Source organism: Balaenoptera borealis, assembly GCF_965194805.1.
Source record: "Balaenoptera borealis genome assembly, chromosome: 2".
Taxonomy (NCBI): domain Eukaryota; kingdom Metazoa; phylum Chordata; class Mammalia; order Artiodactyla; family Balaenopteridae; genus Balaenoptera; species Balaenoptera borealis.
In genome coordinates this window covers 78728106-78748992 of record NC_138867.1, presented here as the reverse complement: position 1 = coordinate 78748992, position 20887 = coordinate 78728106, and the positions used below count along the sequence as shown (strand labels likewise).

At 38.3% G+C, this 20887-nt stretch overlaps 2 protein-coding genes across 11 annotated transcripts in view; one reads left to right on the top strand and one right to left on the bottom strand.

Moving 5' to 3' along the window:
* Positions 1 to 2194, bottom strand: part of ARSK (arylsulfatase family member K) — a gene marked incomplete at its 5' end in the record, with an annotated part of 44680 nt that extends 42486 nt beyond the window's left edge. For both annotated transcript variants that reach the window (XM_082377339.1, XM_082377340.1), the window contains one exon: positions 1916 to 2194. In XM_082377339.1, coding sequence (XP_082233465.1) covers positions 1916 to 2194 — 279 coding nt within the window. The remainder of the gene's footprint in view (positions 1 to 1915) is intronic.
* The window catches only part of SKIC3 (SKI3 subunit of superkiller complex), a 162110-nt gene that overhangs the window by 74582 nt on the left and 66641 nt on the right, over positions 1 to 20887 (top strand). For 3 of the 9 annotated variants that reach the window (XM_082375059.1, XM_082375060.1, XM_082375062.1), the window contains 6 exons: positions 7183 to 7251; positions 11458 to 11548; positions 15490 to 15633; positions 16717 to 16808; positions 17217 to 17292; positions 17818 to 17958. In XM_082375059.1, the coding sequence (XP_082231185.1) occupies positions 11459 to 11548; positions 15490 to 15633; positions 16717 to 16808; positions 17217 to 17292; positions 17818 to 17958 (543 nt within the window). In that variant the 5' untranslated portion in view covers positions 7183 to 7251; position 11458. Of the gene's footprint in view, positions 1 to 2306; positions 2501 to 2554; positions 2733 to 7182; positions 7252 to 11457; positions 11549 to 15489; positions 15634 to 16716; positions 16809 to 17216; positions 17293 to 17817; positions 17959 to 20887 lie in introns of those variants that run through there. The other 6 variants (XM_082375057.1, XM_082375058.1, XM_082375061.1 and 3 more) reach the window with 6 other exon arrangements.

Here is a 20887-nt window from a genome sequence, read left to right as displayed (position 1 = left end):
ACGGGCTTTCTCTAGTTGCGGTGAGCGGCGGCTACTCTTCATTGCAGTGTGCTGGCTTCTCACTGCAGTGGCGTCTCTTGTTGCAGAGCACAGACTCTAGGCGTGTGGGCTTCAGTAGTTGCGGCACGCAGGCTCAGTAGTTGTGGCTCACGGGCTCTAGAGCGCAGGCTCAGTAGTTGTGGTGCACGGGCTTAGTTGCTCCGTGGCATGTGGGATCTTCCCGGACCAGGGCTCGAACGCATGTCTCCTGCATTGGCAGGCGGATTCTTAACCACTGCGCCACCAGGGAAGCCCTGTAGATGTTCTTAATCAGATTGAAAAAATTCTCTTCTATTTCTACTTGGTTGAGTGCTTTTATCATGAAGGGTTATTGAATTTTGTCAAATGCTGTTTCTGCATCTATTGATGTGATCACGTGTTTTTTGCCCTTCATTCAATTAACGTGGTCTACTACACTGACTGATTTTCAGATATTAAACCCACCTTACATTTCAGGGATAAATCACACTTAGTCATGGTGTATAACCCTTTCTATATATTGCTGAATTTGATTTGCTTGTTATTTTTTCAGGATCCTTTCTTTTATATTCATAAGGTATTAGTCTGCATACAATATTTATATACACAAATATATAAAAATCTATGTGCTTATACTATACTAAAAAATAAACCAAATATTTCAGTCATCTTCAGAAGTTTCTAGGATGTTTTGATGCACCACCCAGGTTCCCTTTTAGAGTGAAAGATTGCCTCTGCTGAAGAGAGTTGTCTTGCCCCAAATGGTGCCTCATTCTGGGAGCATTCCACAAGTAATGGCCATCCAACATGAGGGTACAAAGGCCTGGTCTCCTCACCACAAATGGAAACAGTTCTGAATCATCATACTAGTTTGAGAACTACCCATAAGATCAGCTGAGGCCACCAGTGAGACAGTGACAAAACTCAACTTCTCTCTGCACAATCCTGCTTTCTTCCTTTCCCTTTGATCTCATGAGTACTCCCTAATAAACCTCTTTCATGTTACTCTCCAGTATTGCCTGTTTCCTAAGTTTAGATAATCATAAAGATTACTTTAATATTCTCAGAAAACCCTATGGGTATATCCAGATTATGTAACTTTAATCATCACGGGTTAATCTATGAGGAAAGGCAATACAACATAATGATTAAAAGCACTCTTTGGTGCCAGACATGCTTAACACCAATAATCTATGTGACCACAGTAACACCCAATCATAAAAAACTAATATTATAATTAGTAACCAAACATTTGTCCAAGCATTAGGTTTAATATCATGGATAATACTAAAAGTATCAGGTTATGTTGACAGTAGTATTCTTTTTAGTTGATGGCTTGGGAGAGTTACAAAAACTGTTTAAGTTTGGGATTAAACAGCAACAACAACAACAAACATACACACACATACACAATTAATCTGGAATAGGGGCGAGTGTCAAATTGTCAACTAATGAATATAAATCAGTACTAACAGGATTATCAGACACCTGAGTAATAAAAATAACGTTGACTGCTGGAAAGCTAACAGGCTTTTATGTTGAGATAGAATGTTATTTTTCCCCACAATTGAATCAAGCGGGGGTATGGATTGAAAGTTTATTAGTAGTGGTAAGATAATTTAGTGGGTCGAGGTCAGCAATTAAAAAAAATTTTGCAAAGATGCTAATTGGAGTGCATCTTACTAAAGTATGTTTTATTTGTTTTACATGCTTATCTATGTGGTGCACGTATGTGTGTACGGGGCCTCAAGGTAAAATGCATTTCTTACTTTGCATCAGGGTAAAACACGTTTGAAAGTCTCAGATTCTGCTCTCCAAAGCCAGCAGCACAGGAAGGGCTGTGGGCCGGTCGCGGGTGTGTAGCGGGGCGCCCCCTCCCCTGCCTTTCCATACTTACGAAGGAGTCGCTCACGACTAGCACCACGTTAGGCGCATCTGGCCAAGCCTGAACTGCTCCCCGCCTCTGCCCACCTGCCCCAGGAGCTGGTGTTGCCAGCGCCGAGACTGCGACCACCGCCACCCACAGCAGCAGCATCACGAGGAGCTGTTCTGGGAGCCCGGCCTCTGGGCGCTGGCCCCTGCCCCTCCCCCTAGGAAGTTCCACACGAGTAGAGGAGGGCGGGGATCGCAGAGATCGCAGTTCGGTTTCCTTCACCCGTGGAACTACAACTCCCATCAGGCTCGGGGTGGGCACATGCGCAAAGGAGGAATTCCCCTTTCTCGACCCACGTTAAGACCTTTTAATCAAATACCGAGCGAACTAAAACCCAGCCATTTCCAGTCACGTGAGCGATGCCTGGGAAATGCGCATGCGCTCTGACTTCAGATTTGTCGTCTGTAGGAGAAGCATCTGTCCCAGGTTGGTCCCTGTCGCTTTTGCAGAAGTTGGAGCCGGTAGGCAGTTGAAATGTTACCTAGAGAGAGAAGGGATCAGAGGCCGAGGCTGCTTGTTTTGCGCCGAGCAAGCGTGGCTGAGTGTTAGGTGAGACCGTGAACTGGGAGATGATGAGGTGGCAGCGCGTCTGTCACTTAATTTGGATTGGGCGGTTCTTTGTGGGGTCTCTGTCTGGACCGCCTAAGGTGCGATATGGATACCGGGTGGCCCCTCGAATACCTTCCTCCCAAGGATATTTCTAGCCTGCCTCATCCTATTCGCCGCTTTGCCGGTGCAGTCAGGATTTATTGTGCTCTGGTGGGGTGAGGAGCGGGACCTGGTAAGAAAAGTTTCATCTTCTAGGTGGGGATAAGCTTAGGTGGACTTTACCTTCAGAGTGCAAGGGAGAGAAGCTGGACGGGTTCTCAGAGGGAGAAATGTTGGGCTGTGTGACGTGTTCGATTAACTGACGTAGATTCAGAATACCATTGTTTTGTTGCAGTGGTTTTGAAAAATCACTGGTCCTCTTGACTGTTGAACTCCTTTGGAGAAATCTGGAAGAAGCAGGTTTCTGTCCCAGAGCCAGATTCCTGATTTCATTATTATAGTTTCAGGTATATAATTTGTGTATCACATTAGTCGTTTTAGTATTTTGACAGGAAAAGGAGGAGTTGTAGTATTTATTTACATAAAATCAACCTTTAATACTAATATTTGACAGTATTTTTTGCATACAGTAATTGTAAAAAGGACAGACCTTATTTATTTAACACTCATATGGTGCTTATTATGTGCTGGGTATTATACTACACATTTATTGAGCCCCTATTTTGTGCCGGGTATTTTACATGGAATATTTTCTGTAATCCTCACTTTCATCATTTTTCAGATAGGAAAGCTGAGACTTGGACAGGTTAAATGACTTGCCTAAGGTTACACAGGGAGCCAGTCTGAGTAGGACTTGAATTTGAGTAGTCTCTGCCCTAACTCATTGCCATGCTGTCTCTAATTAACTGCAAAATGTTATGCCATTCTAGTGAACTTAATCCCTGTTACTGAAGGAGCATTATTAATCAAGCAGCATGCTAAAGATCTATGGGAGCAGACAAATATATAAACAATAGTACCTGACCATAAGGAACTTACACTCTAGGGAAAAAAATAAAATAATAATACAGTATGAAAGGTAATACACATAGGCTCCCTCATTAACAGGATATGCTTCAAATATTTGTTTTGAGTTAATTTGGAATGTGGAACACATTTTGCCATAGAAACAATGTTGACTGACATTTAGGTTCATAAAAAATATATTCAACTTTATCTGTGGCATAGTATTGATTTTTGTAAACTATTTACTCTCTATGGCCTTGTTTTCACAGGACGTGTATTCTGAGTTCCCGGTCAGGATGAGAGGAACACATCTTTTTCTTTCTCTCTCTCCCCTTGGCGGTGTCAGTGGGAGCAGGTGCTGTACTGGGTTGGAGTGAGATAGATATTTTAGGGTCCCAGACATATAGCGCTGGAAAAATCTAAGAGACTTCTAGTCTTATTCTCATCTCACATGCAATTTGTTGTACAATATTCCTCCCAAGTGGATTGTGCAGTCTGCCTTTTCATCTCCAGTGATGGGAAACACACTTCCTTCGAGGAGCCCGTGCCATATTTGTACAGGTTTAATTATTAAAAGTTCATATTTTGAGCTGCAGTCAGTCTCCCTCTACTTTTACCCATTCATTAGTCCATTTACCTTCACTTTTACATGAATAATCTCTCCCTTTCAACAGCCCTTTTCACCTTCCCCACCAACTTTTTTCCCCCAGGTCTCCCCCAGTTCCTTCGGGTAATTATCATGTAATTTCAGGTTTGTTTGTTATTTGATGACTCTTTTCTGGACATAAAGCATGTTTGCTTATCAGTAACTTACCCTGTCAGAAAAGGTACTTTTGAGTTGTTTGTGCACATCTTTCTGTGTGTACATGTGTGTATATAGTGTATTGTAGTGAGGGAGGGCTCCATTATGTGTATGTTTAGGTCATCAGTCTACGTTACGGGTTACTTGCTTTAGTGAAATACTTTGTGGTTCAGTGAAGTCTTCAGTTAAAAGTCTTGGTCTAGGTTTTGGTTCTTCATAGTTTTTTAACATCCATAATACCAGCAGCACTGTATTCTGCTCTAAGAAAAGGAGACTAAGTGTGCAGTTAGTGACTATATGGAACAAATTCAGTATCATCTGCACCTCCTGTGATTCTATGACTATTTGTTGAATATCCACAATATACCAGACACTAGGAAATAAAAGAGAGTAATAGGAATAGTTTTTTTTCCTAATGAACCTCCAGTCTAGTTGTGGGAAACAAACACTCACAGACCTGTAAATTTAATAACAGTATAAAAGATAACAAAAAGTACAGTTAACTGCCAAACAAAAAACCCCAAACCAGAATATACCAAATGGTACTTTGAAGAATGCTAGTGTGCTTCACAATGTTAATTGCTGTTCATTGAAATAAATGTTCCGTAGTGGGGATTCCCTGGTGGTCCAGTGATTGGGACTCCACGCTTTCACTGCCAAGGTCGTGGGTTCAGTCTCTGGTTGTAGAACTAAGATCTCTCAAGTCATGCCACGCGGCCAAAAACAAAAAAAAGTTCCATAGTAATATAAGTTTCAGAGTTGCTGGGTTAAACTATATTTGGGTCTTTACTATAGGGTTTCTCAGAGCCTTTAAAATGCTAACATGCACTATGACTTTAAAAGAGTGATACATATAGTGTGTAGTATTCACAAAATTACGAGGTCATATTGTTAACACCTTTAAGCATGTTAATATTCCTTTGAATACATTTTTGGAAATGTTAGTAGAGACAGTAAGTGTTGTAAGTTCAGACTCTAGTGTAAGATTTATCTGAGATGGCTTTATGCTTGACACTTGAATTTGGCTTTGAATTACATGTAGCATTTGAGTAGACAGAAGCAAGTGTGGACAGGCTGAATGGGAGAAGTAAAGACGGAGATGTGGAAAGCATTAGGGAGTGGTGAAAAAAGTAATATGAGCTAATATTGAAAAGGGGATTCTTCCTTTCTCACTTCAGCAAATTGCGAATTACTGCTTTTTGACAGTGGGGAAACTAAATGTTTTTGAGTAGGCTTTGGAAGCTGGAGGTCATAGTGTTTGGTAGGTGTTGGATACGTAAGGAACTCCAAAAATATATCACCTTTATTTAGGGATTTTTTTGACCTGAGAGAGAATACATCTGTATAGAACATAAAGCATCTGTTAAGTTGCAGGCTTTAGTCTAGTATTTGTGTAATGACTAATTTGAAGGAGATACTTGCGTTTGATCATAGCCGTCTTTTGAAGAACATAGGCAAGAAGGTTGCTTCTTGAGAGATCAAGGAAGGAAGGATTGGGGATTTTAAATGTGTAGAGAAAGTATATAATAACCACTGTTGGTTAGGAATGGGAAAAAAGTGGTGAAGTTGATTGAGAGAGTGGTAGGAGATATGGACAACAGAACTAATAGCTATTGTGTTCAGGTACTCTGTCTATGTACATATCAGGTAATTGATCTCGTTCTCACTTTACCAATGAGGAAATAGGCTTGGAGGTGAAGTAAGGTGCCCAAGATCTGCAGAGACTTGAATCCAGATCCATCTTTCTTGACTTGGTGGGTGGATACGGCAGAATGAAGGGGCTGACAAAATCTGGGGAAGTTTGTAAGAACAGAGTTGAAACAACTGAGTAAATCAGTAAAATTAGGTTGAGTGAGGAGGGTAATCATTTGTAGCTGGATGGCGGCTTAAAGAAGTTAGTGAAATGGGGAGTCAGGCTTTAACTTTTATTTTACCTCCTCACCCCGTGTTTAACTTTTATTTTACTTTCCTAAACATTATTAGGATCACAGTACTTTCTCTTCTTGCCAGTAAGACCCTTTTCTGTGGAACTAACCCTTCTATTTAAGTACATATATCACTAGTACATGTTTTAGTAAACTCACTTTCTATTTCTTCTTCATCCTTACCAGGTTCACCTAAATTTTGTTCATTTCCTAGTTCTAAAGTAGCATTTTTTCCATTTTTACTTTATTCAGTTTTTCAGAACTACCTCCATGCTCTCCAGGAAGCATTCTAGATTAATTTTGTTTGACAGAATCCATTCCAGAGATACCATCAAAAGATACTTAGAATTTGTAGTCGTGTAAAGTTTGTGTTAGTATTTCAGATGGCTATTTAGATGGATTTTTAATATTTTTTAAAAAGTCTGCTCTATTTTATTAAATTACAAACTACTCTAGTTGCATAGACTAGTTGCCCTCATACGGACAACTTTTTTTCATGTTTATAATTCCTTATGTGGCTTAGAACAAGATTCACTTTAGTGTAGTCAGCTTGCAGATTGTGAGTAAACAGTGCCCTTCATTGTCCTAGATTCAAAGCAAAGTAGCATAGAAATAGGTGATAGTCTCTTCTGGCTCAGTTTTTTATGTTGAAGTCAGTGTATTTTGAGTTTCTGTAATTTTTTTCTGAGTCTTTCTGATTTTTTATGATGTTCCTTTTACACCTTGTGGCTATGGCAACACAGTTTAGACTGATTCAGAAATTTGGAGATTACAATTAGTGTCTCTTTGGGAAAGAAAAAAGATGGAAAATTGTACATAATTATTTCTCATGTTTTAAATTCTGAATTATGAAAATTGAACCTGAATCCGATGTTTTAAAAAATTCAATATGTTTTGGGTTGTGCATGTCATCTTTTTTATGTGCCTGTCTTATATTTTACTTAATTTAGATGGATAAACATTTAAGGAACAATCCGAAATTCAATTCAAAGAGAAGATAAAGTGATAATAGGTAAAAGGTAAGTGTCTAGAATGCTAAATAATAGGTAATTGGAGTCTGCTTTTACTTAATGATTGTTTTTACTGATTCTTTTCAGAAGGAAGGTTTAATGGTGTAGGTTATTATGCCAGATTGTAGGTCATCACAAAGTACCTTTAGACTTTTGTAATTAGATTTAAAGGTATCATTTTTTGCTTTTCTGTAATTAACTTCCAGTGTCATTATTGTTACTGTTTTTTAAATTATTCGTCTTATTTTTGCTTTGTGGAATCTTTGTATCTCCACAACTGAATGCAGCTTAAGGTTCCACAGCTTTAGCTGGAGTGTGTAGGACATGTCAGTTCATCTACCTATGTTAGTTTTGAGGTATATCATTGTCTTTTGGCATGGTTGTCACTTTCTTTTTTTTAGATATAGTTATTGCTCTTTATGCTTGATTTGTTGAATAAAAACCCTTTTAGGTTGGTAGTAAAAAAAAACCTTCACTGAGTGAAAATGTGCTACATGAACACTCTTATTTAAAAAAGTCATTGAGATTGAGGAGAAAAAATGGGAGGAGAGATATAAGGGAAAAATGCGTGGGGCTGTGGAAGAATATTAAAGACACTTGTAAGAGAGCCAGAGTTTTCTCTGAAGTGTTGGAAATGCTTGAAATAGAGGGAAGTATCCCAAATAGAGGAATATGAGGTTACGTAGAATCATTTTGGGTATTAGCTTTCCACTTTATGAAAGGAAGTGGGTTTGATGGTACCTAGTAGATGGTTAGTGTTCCGTAAAGCTTTGTCTAGAACATGAGTGGATGAGCCTCTTCCTTCTCCACACCACTTCCCAAAAAAGAGGAAGAAATTTGCAGGGCTAGAAAGCGGCAGATTATTTTGTCTTTAAAAAAAATAATCTGCTGAAACTAATATTTATGTATATATATGTATTTTAGGTGCAGAGAGAGGGCCTGAGTGCTAGCTTGTTATGCTAAATGCCAAATCAGATAAATAAGGAACAGGAGGAGAAGAATAGAGGATTCTACTGCAGTAAGTGTAGGTGTAATTATATGTGGAGACATACAGGGATGTAGAAGGGTACTGAACATTAGAACTGGTTACCAAGAGAAGAATGGAGTTTGTCTCATATGGTCTTTAGAAGTAACCTACTTAGAAGCATTTGACAGCTCCATGTTTGCTGCTCCATTTAAATCCAAATTTGTCTGTCTCATTTTCAAGGTCTTCTGTAATCTGGTGCTCTACTTTACCTACCCAGCCTAATTTTCCTGTTCTTCAGCAAGTCCCTTCTGTTCCATTCAGCCTGGTTTCCTTATTGTTTCCTCCACGTGCCATGCTCATTCCTGTCTCTCCAACTTTGCTCGTGCAATCAATGTCTCTGGCTGGAGTAATTTTCCTTCTTCCCTCCATTCTCAAATCCTTTCTCCATCTAGTTGCTGTTAATTACTTCACCCCACACTTCTCTTCTCTGAACTCCTATTGCACTTGCCCTCGTTATCCTTAATTTAGCATTTGATTCTTTAATGACTCATATGTCTTAGGTCTTTCTCTTGATTGAGATTGTATTCTTCAGAGCAGAGGCCTTCCTTTCTGTTTCTTTTGTGTCATATACAGCATATAGCTTGAGAGCTGCGTAGCTGCATGTTGTGTTAGTGCTAGTTGGTTCTACTTTGTTCAGATGTGCTTTTACTCGTATGTTGGGTGATAGAAAAGATGGTGATCTTTATCCTGGAAAAGTTGCATTCTTCTGTTTGTTTTTGCTTGGTCTTGTCTTAAAACTGCCTTTGTTCTTTTTTTTTTTATAACTTAAAATTTTTTTTTATTTATTTATTTTTGGCTGCATTGGGTCTTTGTTGCCACGTGCGGGCTTTCTCTGGTTGTGGTGAGCGGGGGCTACTCTTCCTTGCGGTGCATGGGCTTCTCATTGCCGTGGCTTCTCTTGTTGCGGAGCACCGGCTCTAGGCGCACGGGCTTCAGTAGTTGTGGCTCATGGGCTCTAGAGCGCAGGCTCAGTAGTTGTGGTGCACAGGCTTAGTTGCTCTGCAACATGTGGGATCTTCCCAGACCAGGGCTTGAACCCGTGTCCCCTGCATTGGCAGGCAGATTCTCAACCACTGCGCCACCAGGGAAGTCCCTGTTTTTGTTCTTTTTTTTTTTTTAAATAATTTATTTTTGGCTGTGTTGGGTCTTCGTTTCTGTGCGAGGGCTTTCTCTAGTTGCGGCAAGCGGGGGCCACTCTTCATCGCGGTGCGCGGGCCTCTCACTATCGTGGCCTCTCTTGTTGCGGAGCACAGGCTCCAGACGCGCAGGCTCAGTAATTGTGGCTCACGGGCCCAGTTGCTCTGCGGCATGTGGGATCTTCCCAGACCAGGGCTCGAACCCGTGTCCCCTGCATTAGCAGGCAGATTCTCAACCACTGCGCCACCAGGGAAGTCCCTTGTTCTTTTTTAACTTAGACATCTCTTGATTTTTTTTTTTCCCTTGGATGCCTCTTTTTATCCCTTTCAGTTGGTCCAGATTAGTTGTCATCATCATTGATGTTCTCTGCTTTTTAGTCTGCAGGTTTATCTACCAAAGATAACTTTGGTGTGAGAAATTTAAAGTGAAGTCAGCATAGAAATTTGTTGCCTGCTCCAAACAGGATTTGTAGACTATAAAAAAAATCCTTCTGAAGTTTGCCTCTATAAATTTATGCGAAGATAATTTCAGGTAACAGAGCAATTTCTAAAATAAGAGCGTATGAAATATGTTGCTTTAATTATCTAATTATTGTAACTACGGAAAAAGTCACTTTTCTGCCTCTTTAGGGAATCTCGTTTTGGCAGTAGATAAATTGATATTATGATATCTTAATTTTTATATTATTTGAATCTAAAATTCCTTAAGTCAAAAGGATTGTTTTTTAAAAAAATTCCCTAGCTTCTTAAATTTCTTTGATCTTGTACTTCTGCCTCAGCCTCTTTGGACATAAAGGACTGTCTGTGTACCATGTCAGCAAGTCATCTTCTTGGTTCATTTTGCTGCCTTGAACATCAGTGGTCTATAATGACCTAATGTTTACCTAGCTTTGTTTTGCCTTCTTGAGATTAGAGTTCAGTGGAGTGGGCAAAAAAATGTTTCTTTTTTCAACATCAAGTTGTAGTTGAATTTGACTGGTTTATTGGTAAACCAGAATAAGCTGTGAAATCTTAAGATACATTAGTTTATTTAAAATTACATTAGTGTATCTTATATTTTAAGATTAAGTGAAGAAATACTTTGTCTACCAATTAAAATATCTATCTATTTATTTATTTATATTGGAGTTGAAATATCTTTTTATGGCTGAAATTAGTATATAGTCCTCTTGCATATTAATTGCCTTCATTTAAGTGTGAACATTACATTTATTTCTCTTCAAAGAATACCATATTACAAAGAATACTATATTACTGTAACCCTAAAGTAGTTCTTACTGTGAAGAAAGTTAATATCCTGATTTATATTTTATAGAAACTAACATTAAAACAGAATGCTTTCTTAAACTCTTACATCATAGTTACTGAAATTTATTTGTGTTTGTGTTTTCACTCTGTGACTTGGACTGATTCTTCTTGCTTTGTGTAGAATTGGATTGAGCTTGGCATGTGTTTTCCATCCTGGCCCATAAGATCATCTGTGTTTTAACCTACTATATGGGGAGTGGTTATAATTCAAATAACAATTCAATTCAACAAATGTTTATTAATGTATACAATTTGTCAGATACTGGGTACTGAGGATGCAGCAGTTAAACAACAACACCCCAACAACAACAGATAAAAATCCCTGCCTGCGTGGAACTTACATTTTGGTGGGGTTGGGGAACAGATAATAAATAAGATAAAGAAGTAAAATATATGCTGACGTATTAGATGGTGATAGGTGCTTTGAAGAAAAATAAATGCAGTGTTAAGGAGGAGATTAGGGACTGTTGAGTGGTTGGGAGTTGGGGGAAGGAAGTGTTGACATTTTAAATAGTGTGGCAAGGGAAGGTTTCATTGAGGAAGTGACATTTGAATAAAAATCTGAAGAGATGATCTGGTTTTATGTTTTTTAAACATAAGATATATTTATTTTAGGGGAAAGAATGTTCCATGTAGAAGGAATTACATGTGCCTTTTTCAGAGGTTAAGTCTGTTAAATTTGTTGGAACTGTTGCAGTTAGGCAGGTCTCACTGTAGATTCATTCAGGCTTTTTATTTTGACAGCATGTCCAGCAAGGAAGTAAAGACTGCTCTAAAAAGTGCTAGAGATGCAATCAGAAACAAAGACTACAAAGAAGCTTTGAAACATTGTAAGGTAACCAGTATTTTTTTCTTCCACAATAAAAATGTTACCCGATTATGAGCATCACTGATTTGTAATATGTGAATCCCTTACTGTCTAAATACAACAAAAGTAGTAAGGCTTTTTGAGTAGGACCGCCCCAGTGGCTGTGCCAGGACAAGCCGCTTCTGCCACTTAATTTCATCTCCCTCTGTTTTGGTAACTTACCAAAGCCAAGTTTTCAAAACCTGAATGTCTCTTAGGTGTCCTTTGCTGGGTTGTACTGCGGAACACTATTGTATCTTAAAGTTTTCGTTCTTTAATGGTCTGTGGACATTTCAATTCTGTTTGGTTTGTGGATGGGAGAATCACGATTCCAAAGTTCCTTTCTAGGCTGATGGGGATGTTCCAGTCCAGAGGGAGAACTTGAAGGTGCAGGAGAGATGCAGAGTAGTGCTAGGAGTGAAGTCCCTGGGAAGGTGGGTGAAGATGGGATCCAGAGCGTGAGAGGAGGGCCTTTGATACTTCTTCCATCTTAATAGAAGGGAAGATTGATGTAGATCCATAGCTGCCGGGTTTGTAGATTTGGGAGTGGGAAGATAAATGTTCCCCCCTGATGGCTTCCATTTTCTTAGTGAAGTGTAACCTGAGGATGGAGGAGGAGTTGTATAGGAGGTTTGAGACAAAAGAAGGTATGAAATAGTTGCCATTTATAGTGAGAAAAGAAACTTACTAGTAAGGATTAGAAAGCTTACCAGGCCCTGATGTCCATTTGAAATTTCATGTTATTAAAATGAAATCGGTAAATTCAGCTGTGTAGTTTCTTCCTTCGTGTTAAACTTCTTAGGCTTGGAGATGGGCACGATGGAATTCAACTGTGGGTAGTAAGAAAATTGAGGGGAAAGAGAGGCCAAGGAGTTGAGGATGTTTGCAAGGGAGTGATAACAGTGATTGGTCTTGGAGTCAAAGATGGGAAAGGAGAGGTAAGAATTGAGCAGTGGGGTGACAATGCAAAGGGGGTGAGGTAAAAAAAAATTGGACATAACAGAGGTTAAAGAATTGTTGCCGGGGGCTTCCCTGGTGGCGCAGTGGTTGAGAATCTGCCTGCCAGTGCAGGGGACACGGGTTCGAGCCCTGGTCTGGGAAGATCCCACATGCCGCGGGGCAACTGAGCCCGTGAGCCACAACTAGTGAGCCTGCGCATCTGAAACCTGTGCTCCGCAACAAGAGAGGTTGCGACAGTGAGAGGCCCGCGCACCGCGATGAAGAGTGGCCCCCGCTTGCCGCAACTGGAGAAAGCCCTCGCACAGAAATGAAGACCCAACACAGCCATAAATAAATAAATAAATAAATAAAAATTAAAAAAAAAAAAAAAAAGAATTGTTGCCATTACAGTAATTGAACTGGGAGGATAGGAGAGGTGCATGCTGGAAACCCAGGTTTTGGATGGCTGAGTAATGCTGAGGATAAGTAACTGGGAGGCCATGGCATTCATTGGGTCGTCCGCATGAATGTTAGAATGATTACAGGAATTGAAGTGGAGAGGAAGAATACAGTTTTTTCACTGAAGGAAAGGGGAGTTCCTAGGAGGCTGGTAGATGGTAGCAACAAGAAGGATATTTTTTGTAGTATAGCCAGATGGCTTGACCTTCAAAAGTACTGCGGTTTTTGAAGGAGGGAGGAGTAGAGGAAGAATGTAGGTATCAGTGTGAGCAAGGAGAACCCTTTCCTCACCTGTTGGTTGGTGGCATGTGGGATGTTCAAGAAAAGAAATCAGCTGCAGCGTGTAAGATCTGTAGGGGAATAGCCGAGTTTCGTTGAGGCAGAACTTGGTACAGTTAAAAGAGAGGTTGAAAATAGAGAGGGCCCTTGGCTGTCCAGATTGGGAGTTCCAGAGGTTACAATAAAGAGTTTAGACAGTGGGAGGGAGAGAACTGGGTAAGATTAGGGGGAATAAATACATAACAGTATAGGATGAGAGTCTTAAGGGGTGAAGGATGCCCTTGTGAGGTTAGGTTTCTAGTGGTGACTGAGCCCAGCAGGGATGGAGACCACGACAGGACTAATCCTGATATAGAAGAAGGTGGACAGTCTGTTTAAACTGGGGGAGAGAAGAAGGAGGTGTGGGAGGGGAGGGACTGTTTCCTTCAGCACTAGGCTGATCTAACTAATGCACATATGAATCTGCTTCTTTTATTATATACAGCAGTGCCATAGCACTCTTCTTTCTGATTCAGATATGAATTCCTATAATTTATGCCAGAGAGACTCAAATGGAAAGCAAAGATGGGGAACTAGTCAGTGGCAAATGTATGATTACTTATGTGTAGTAACCAGAATGTTGATTGAGACTAAAGGAAATTTTTAGTGAAGAGATGTTGCACCTTAGTGTATTTGCTGTGTCTTGTCTGATTTATCACCTTGTCTGCCTGTGTGCCTCTATAACCCAGTATAAGCATCCCTTCAGGGGGCCTCCTCTGACTTGTGTGGATGGACTTTGGAGTCAGATACTTTTTTCTTCACATTATTTCAGAACTCCATACTTGCTTTCACTACATTGTTATAATTATTTCCTTAAAAGTCTGTTTCAGATTCTGGAAACCTGGTCATCAAGCAGATAGCCGGTCCTTACTGATTGCAGGTTGACTATGGCATTTATCGTTTGCTCAGCAGTTATGTGCCAGTCATTGCTCTTGGTGTTGGGGACACAAATGTTAATAAGGCCCCAGTATTTGGAGCTTAGCTTTGGTGGTTACCTCATTGTTGCTGGTTTTTTGGGAGGTAGTGTTATGGGATAGAATGGAGCTTGTGCTGCATATTGGTGACAGATTGCTAGAAGTGTTCTGTGGATGCACATAAGCCTAATAATCTGACTGCTTCAACTCCTGGAACTGTTCTTATTTTCTCTAGAATATGTAAAACCGTAAGAGCTAATTTCATTTTAGCTACTAGTTTTATTTTTCTTTCGCTAGAACATCTTTGCTCTTTGTTTCAAACTATTTTACCTTAGCAAGTAGTTATTTCTGAAAGCAGTAGCTCTGCATATAATTTTTATTCTAGTTGATAGGTGTTGTTTAAACATTCATTGCCACTATTTATTTATTTATTTACTTATTTATTTTTGGCTGCTTTGGGTCTTTGTTGCTGCACACGGGCTTTCTCTAGTTGCGGCGAGCGGGGGCTACTCTTCTTTGCGGTGCGCAGTCTTCTCATTGCGGTGGCTTCTCTTGTTGCAGAGCACGGGCTCCAGGCACACAAGCTTCAGTAGTTGTGGCACGTGGGCTCAGTAGTTGTGGCTCGCGGACTCTAGAGCGCAGGCTCAGTAGTTGTGGCGCATGGGCTTAGCTGCTCTGCGGCACGTGGGATCTTCCTGGACCAGGGCTCGAAACCGTGTCCTCTGCATTGGCAGGCGGATTCTTAACCACTGTGCCACCAGGGAAGTCCCGCCACTATTTATTTTGAACATACTTGGTACAGTCACATTGGAGTCAACCTACTTTCCTAGCGTATAATTTCAATGAAAAAAATCTGTTAAATATGGGGAGATGTTATCATAGTGAAGGAAAATGTGGGAACTGGATAAGGTGAAATGATATGGAAAACAGTTTTGTGAGGGACTAGCAGCAGTGGGCGTGGAGGCAGGCAGGATCGTTGGGTGGTAAGAATGGTCTTATTGTTCTTTTTATGCTCAGTATTCTCAAGGGACAGAGGGAGGCATTTGGTAGAGGCATCAGGAGAACTTGGGCAGCTTTTAAAAAATATACCTCATACTTCATACCCCTTACAGTCACCGATCCAGTCCAACTCCCTCTCCCTGAGGAAACTGAAAACCACAGGGGTTAAGTGATATTCTTAAGATCGTCCATTTAGTGGTAGATCCAGATTTCCTGACTCCTAGGTAGACTGTCTTTTGATTGTTGTTTGTCCATGAGCTTCCAAAATTTAATTACCTTCTCTTTTAATTTTTTAATCAGACAGTGTTAAAACAGGAGAAAAATAACTATAATGCCTGGGTTTTTATTGGTGTTGCTGCAGCCGAGCTAGAACAACCTGATCAGGCCCAGGGTGCCTATAAGAAAGCTGCTGAGCTAGAGCCAGACCAATTACTAGCTTGGCAGGTACGTAGACATTTTTATTTACTATGTTATAGGAAAGAACTTTTTCCCATTTTTCAAAATACAGCTAACAGCTTTACAATTTAGCATTTAAACCTCCATTTACTCAGTATAAGAAAAAAAATTAAATTTATTGAACTTCTAAACCTGAAAATTAGTTGAAAAAAGAAATGGTGCCAAGAATGCTGTTTACCACTATTTAATCTCCAATCCAATGGATTATTTCCAAATGTTAGGACAGAAATTGAAACATGATTATGTAAATCTCCAACTTAATTATATGTGCATATTAGAGACTTATGAAGAATATTCTTTATGCTTACCTGAGGGAAAAGAAATGTATATTATGTTTTTAAAATATGTTTTTAAAAATGAAATAATATAAAAAATTTGAAATTCTGTATCTCTGAGTACTAGTTAAATTCCTTTTTGTCATTTAATGGTCTTTGTGTTTTTTACTTGGCTTCTCCAGCTTTTTCATATTTAATAACTGTTTCATATCTCAGTCACATCTTGGAAACTATGATTAATAGGGGTAGTAGGCTCTGGAGAACGTGAACCTGTTTGTCTCAGGTTCACGTGAACAACAACATGAGTAGGGTTATCTAGTAACAGCTCCCTGATGCCAGCTTTTATTATGTACTGATTGGTTTAGGATATCTGATCTTTATTTGAAGCAAAAATGACAATTTCCAAAGACTACTTGGATTTTTCTGTTTGACCACGTGAAAGTAGTGTCACGTGGTAACGTCTTAGGGGTTAAGACTGCATAATAATTATTAAAAGGTATTTTTTTTATTGTAAAACACTTCAAGTATATTTTCAAAAGTGAAGAGAATGGTAAAATAAACCCCTCTATGCCCACCATCCAGCTTCAGTAAAAACTCACTCATGGCCAGTATCTTTTCACTTACTCCCTCCTACCCCCAATTATTTGGAGGCACATCCCAGACATTTTATTTCATCTGTAAATTATAATAATCTCTATCATAAATAATCTTCATAGATCATCAGTTTATTTAGCAAAATAAACATGAGCACACTAGATATCTTTGGAAGAATAATCTCTATTGTTTCCTCTTTTAGGGGTTAGCAAGCTTGTATGAGAAATGTAATCACATAAATGCTAAGGATGACTTACCTGGTGTTTACCAAAAGCTCCTGGATCTTTATGAAAGGTAATCAATATGTGAGGAAAGGCTAGTTTCTTTAATGGCTTGAATTAGAATAAACTGATTCAAAATTATATAGAAGTACTCCAGACATTTACTGGGAATTGTGAATCATTTTTCTTTCAAACTGTTGTTACAGAATCTCGATTGTGATTGAAACACTAATCGTAAGGGGATTGACTCATTTGAGAACTTTGATATTATTTTTAGTCAATATAATAGAAGATAATATTTCTTAAACCTTTTCTTTTTTATGAGATGCTCATTTTATAAAATTTTACTGTAGTGTGGTAGAGGATATGTTCTAATTTAAAATAGTGCCTAACATTATTTTGGGGATATTTTAATTTTTGTGTCTTAAGTCCTCAGTTGTTTTCATTAATCAGATTCAAAATCCTTTTCTTCTATTCTAAGTGTTGACAAACAGAAGTGGTGTGATGTCTGTAAGAAACTTGTGGATCTGTATTACCAAGAAAAGAAACACGTAGAGGTTGGTTAATGATTTGCTGGGGTAGTAGATTTCTTTTAATAAAACCATTATTAAAAGAAAGCTTTCCTTTAGCTTAAGGAAAAATTTAGAAAATTAATTGTAGTGTGGTATCAAAACAAATCACAATGCTTTGAAAACTGTAACTTGGAATTCAAATTTCAGGTGTCATTATTTCCAAACTTTTTTGATACTGGGCAGGGATAAATAAAATAAGTAAAAATATCATCTGTAGAATTTATTGTCCTGTTTGTGGTGTCCGACTGCTGATGCTGTAGGTTATGAAGATTGGGGCATGTAGTCATTATTCCTGTATGTACTCTGGTATCTCAGTCATACTTCTAATATAAGCACCATGTGGATTTGCCCAATCATCTTATTTTTTATGGAATTCATAATAGATGGAGTTCTGTGCTTTTGCTATTTTTATGTATTAGCAGATAAAAATATTTTTACGTATAGATTTAAAATTTTTTAATAGCATTTTAGTATTTTAGATAAAGTAACCATTTTAAATCTCCCTGATAGGTGGCCCGAACATGGCACAAATTGATAAAGACACGGCAGGAAGAAGGTGCAGACAAACAAGAACTTCATCAGCTATGGAAGAAATTGACTCAGTTGCTGGCTGAGAGTACTGAGGATCAGAATAATGAGACCCAGCAATTGGTACGACCCGTTTATTCCCCACAGTCTGTGTCGTGAAAGTTGATCATTTAGTTGAATTTAGAAAATGGGAACATAATGATATGATATAGAAAAATACTGTATGTCAGACTAGATATTTTATAAATGTTCAATTTTAAATTCATAGAGGCTCTTCCTGATAAAGTCAGAATTACAGGCCTACAGTTGCATACTAAGTCTGGACAGAGTGGAAATAATATTCAGGGTATCAGAATTTTACTTCCTTGTATTCATAAGAATTCACAATAAATAAGTTAATCACTGTAAAAAAAGATACTATGAAATTGGCTTTTGCAAAACTGCTATAATTTCTATAAAGTTCTACCTTAAAGGTGTGTTTCTTTGTATTTATAAACTAAGAGTACTAAATTACTTTCAGGTTTAACAGTTCAACTAGAGTATTTTATTTATTTATTTATTTAACTTTTTATTGGAGCATAGTTGATTTACAATGTTGTGTTAATTTCAGGTGTACAGCAAAGTGAGTCAGTTATACATATACATATAGTCACTCTTTTTTAGATTCTTTTCCCATATAGTTCATTACAGAGTATTGAATAGAGTTCCCTGTGCTATACAGTAGGTCCTTATTAGTTATCTATTTTATATATAGTAGTGTGTACATGTCAATCCCAATCTCCCAACGTATCTCTCCCCTGCCCTTTCCCGCCTGGTAACCATAAATTTGTGACATACATCTGTGACTCTGTTTCTGTTTTGTCAACAAGTTCATTTGTACCATTTTTTTTAATTCCACATGTAAATGATATCATATGATATTTGTCTTTCTCTTTCTGACTTACTTCACTCAGTTTGACAGTCACTGGGTCCATCCATGTTGCTGCAAATGGCATTGTTTCATTCTTTTTTTATGGCTGAGTAATGTTCCATTGTATATATATACCACATCTTCTTTATCCATTCCTCTGTTGATGGACATTTAGGTTGCTTCCATGTCTTGGCTATTGTAAATAGTGCTGCAATGAACATTGGGGTACATGTATCTTTTCGAGTTGTGGTTTTCTCTGAGTATATGCCCAGGAGTGGGATTGCTGGGTGATATGGTAGTCTTATTTTTAGTTTTTAAGGAACCTCCATACTGTTCTCCGTAGTGGCTGCACCAATTTACATTCCCACCAACAGTGCAAGAGGGTTCCCTTTTCTCCACGCCCTCTCCAGCATTTATTGTTTGTAGATTTTTTGATGATGGCCATTCTGATCCCTGTGAGGTGATACCTCATTGTAGTTTTGATTTGCATTTCTCTAGTAATTAGTGGTGTTTAGCATCTTTTCATGTGGTTTTTGGCCATCTGTATGTCTTCTTTGGAGAAATGTCTATTTAGGGCTTCTGCCCATTTTTGGATTGGGTTTTTTTTTTTTTTTGATATCGAGTTGTATGAGCTGTTGGTATATTTTGGAGCTTAATCCCTTGTTGGTTGTAGAGTATTTTATTTAGAGTATTTATATTTAGTATTTAGAGTACTTATACCTGGAAATATTCCTTTTTAATGTACATATTTTCAAGTGATTGAAAGTCTTTTTAAAAGACTTTAAAAAACTATGGTTTTGGACCATAATTGGAAAATATTTTCATCATTCTATTTTTTATATTTGTAAGTTTAAAAGTAAACTTAATTTCATATTATAGTAAATAAACACTCAATGTACACTTGCTAAATTTAATAGAATTTTAAAATGTGAACAATTATAGACTCCATATAGGATTCGAAGCTCATTTCTTTATACGTTCGTTCATTTGTTCACTCATTAATTTGTTCCTTTAATTAGAAAATATTTATGGAGAACCTATTACTATATGTCAGGCAATGTCCTAAGTGGTAGGAATAAAAACGTGAGAATAAGATTTGCATTTGTTTGTGTATTGGTTTATCTGTGTATAGTATAGATTCAGTATAGATTTTTGTGGAAAAAATTAAATGTTGACAAAATTAAGTGATTTATTAACTTCTTTTAAACCATGTCTTCATATTATGACTTATTTCCTTAAAATAGTATCGGTTACCAGGATATCAAACACATGCCAAAATAAGTAAAAATATTTTGAATTATCTACACTGTTCTCCTCCATGAAAGAGAACTAATTATACTTATCATTTTAAGAATTGATTTCTAATTGTTAAATAGGATAAAAGGATTTTTTTGGGGGGGAGGGTTATTTTCACCTTGAATGCTAGTGATACTCTGCCTTATTTAAGTCTGTTCAGAAAAAAATGTATGATATATTTACCACGTGGATTAATTTCATTACTATTTTTTTAAACCTGTTGTGCTAGACTGTTTGTTAGGCTTCTTTTTTTTTTTTTTTTTCTTTTTTTGCAAGATCATTAAACTTTATCAGCACAGTAAAATTTTACTTATTTATACGGACTTTATACCATACCTTAAAATGAAAATTTGAGGTGGTGAACTGTATTATGAATTTTTATTATAAAGTCATGGAAATTCATTTTGAAAAATGTAGAACTTATGTAACCAAATGAATGGTATTCTTTATTTTTATTATTATTATTTTTTAAATATTTATTTTTGGCTGCATTGGGTCTTCGTTGCTGTGCACGGGCTTTCTCTAGTTGCGGTGAGCAGGGGCTACTCTTCGTTGCGGTGCACAGGCTTTTCATTGCGGTGGCTTCTCTTGTTACAGAGCATGGGCTCTAGGCATGTGGGCTTCAGTAGTTGTGGCTCGCGGGCTCTAGAGCGAGGCTCAGTAGTTGTGGTGCACGGGCTTAGTTGCTCCGCAGCATGTGGGATCTTCCTGGACCAGGGCTCGAACCCCCCGTGTCCCCTGCATTGGCAGGCGGATTCTTAACCTCTGCACCACCAGGGAAGTCCCATGAATGGTATTCTTTAAAGTGCTTGCCTTGGATTCTGGTATTGCTGTCCTTGCTGAGGA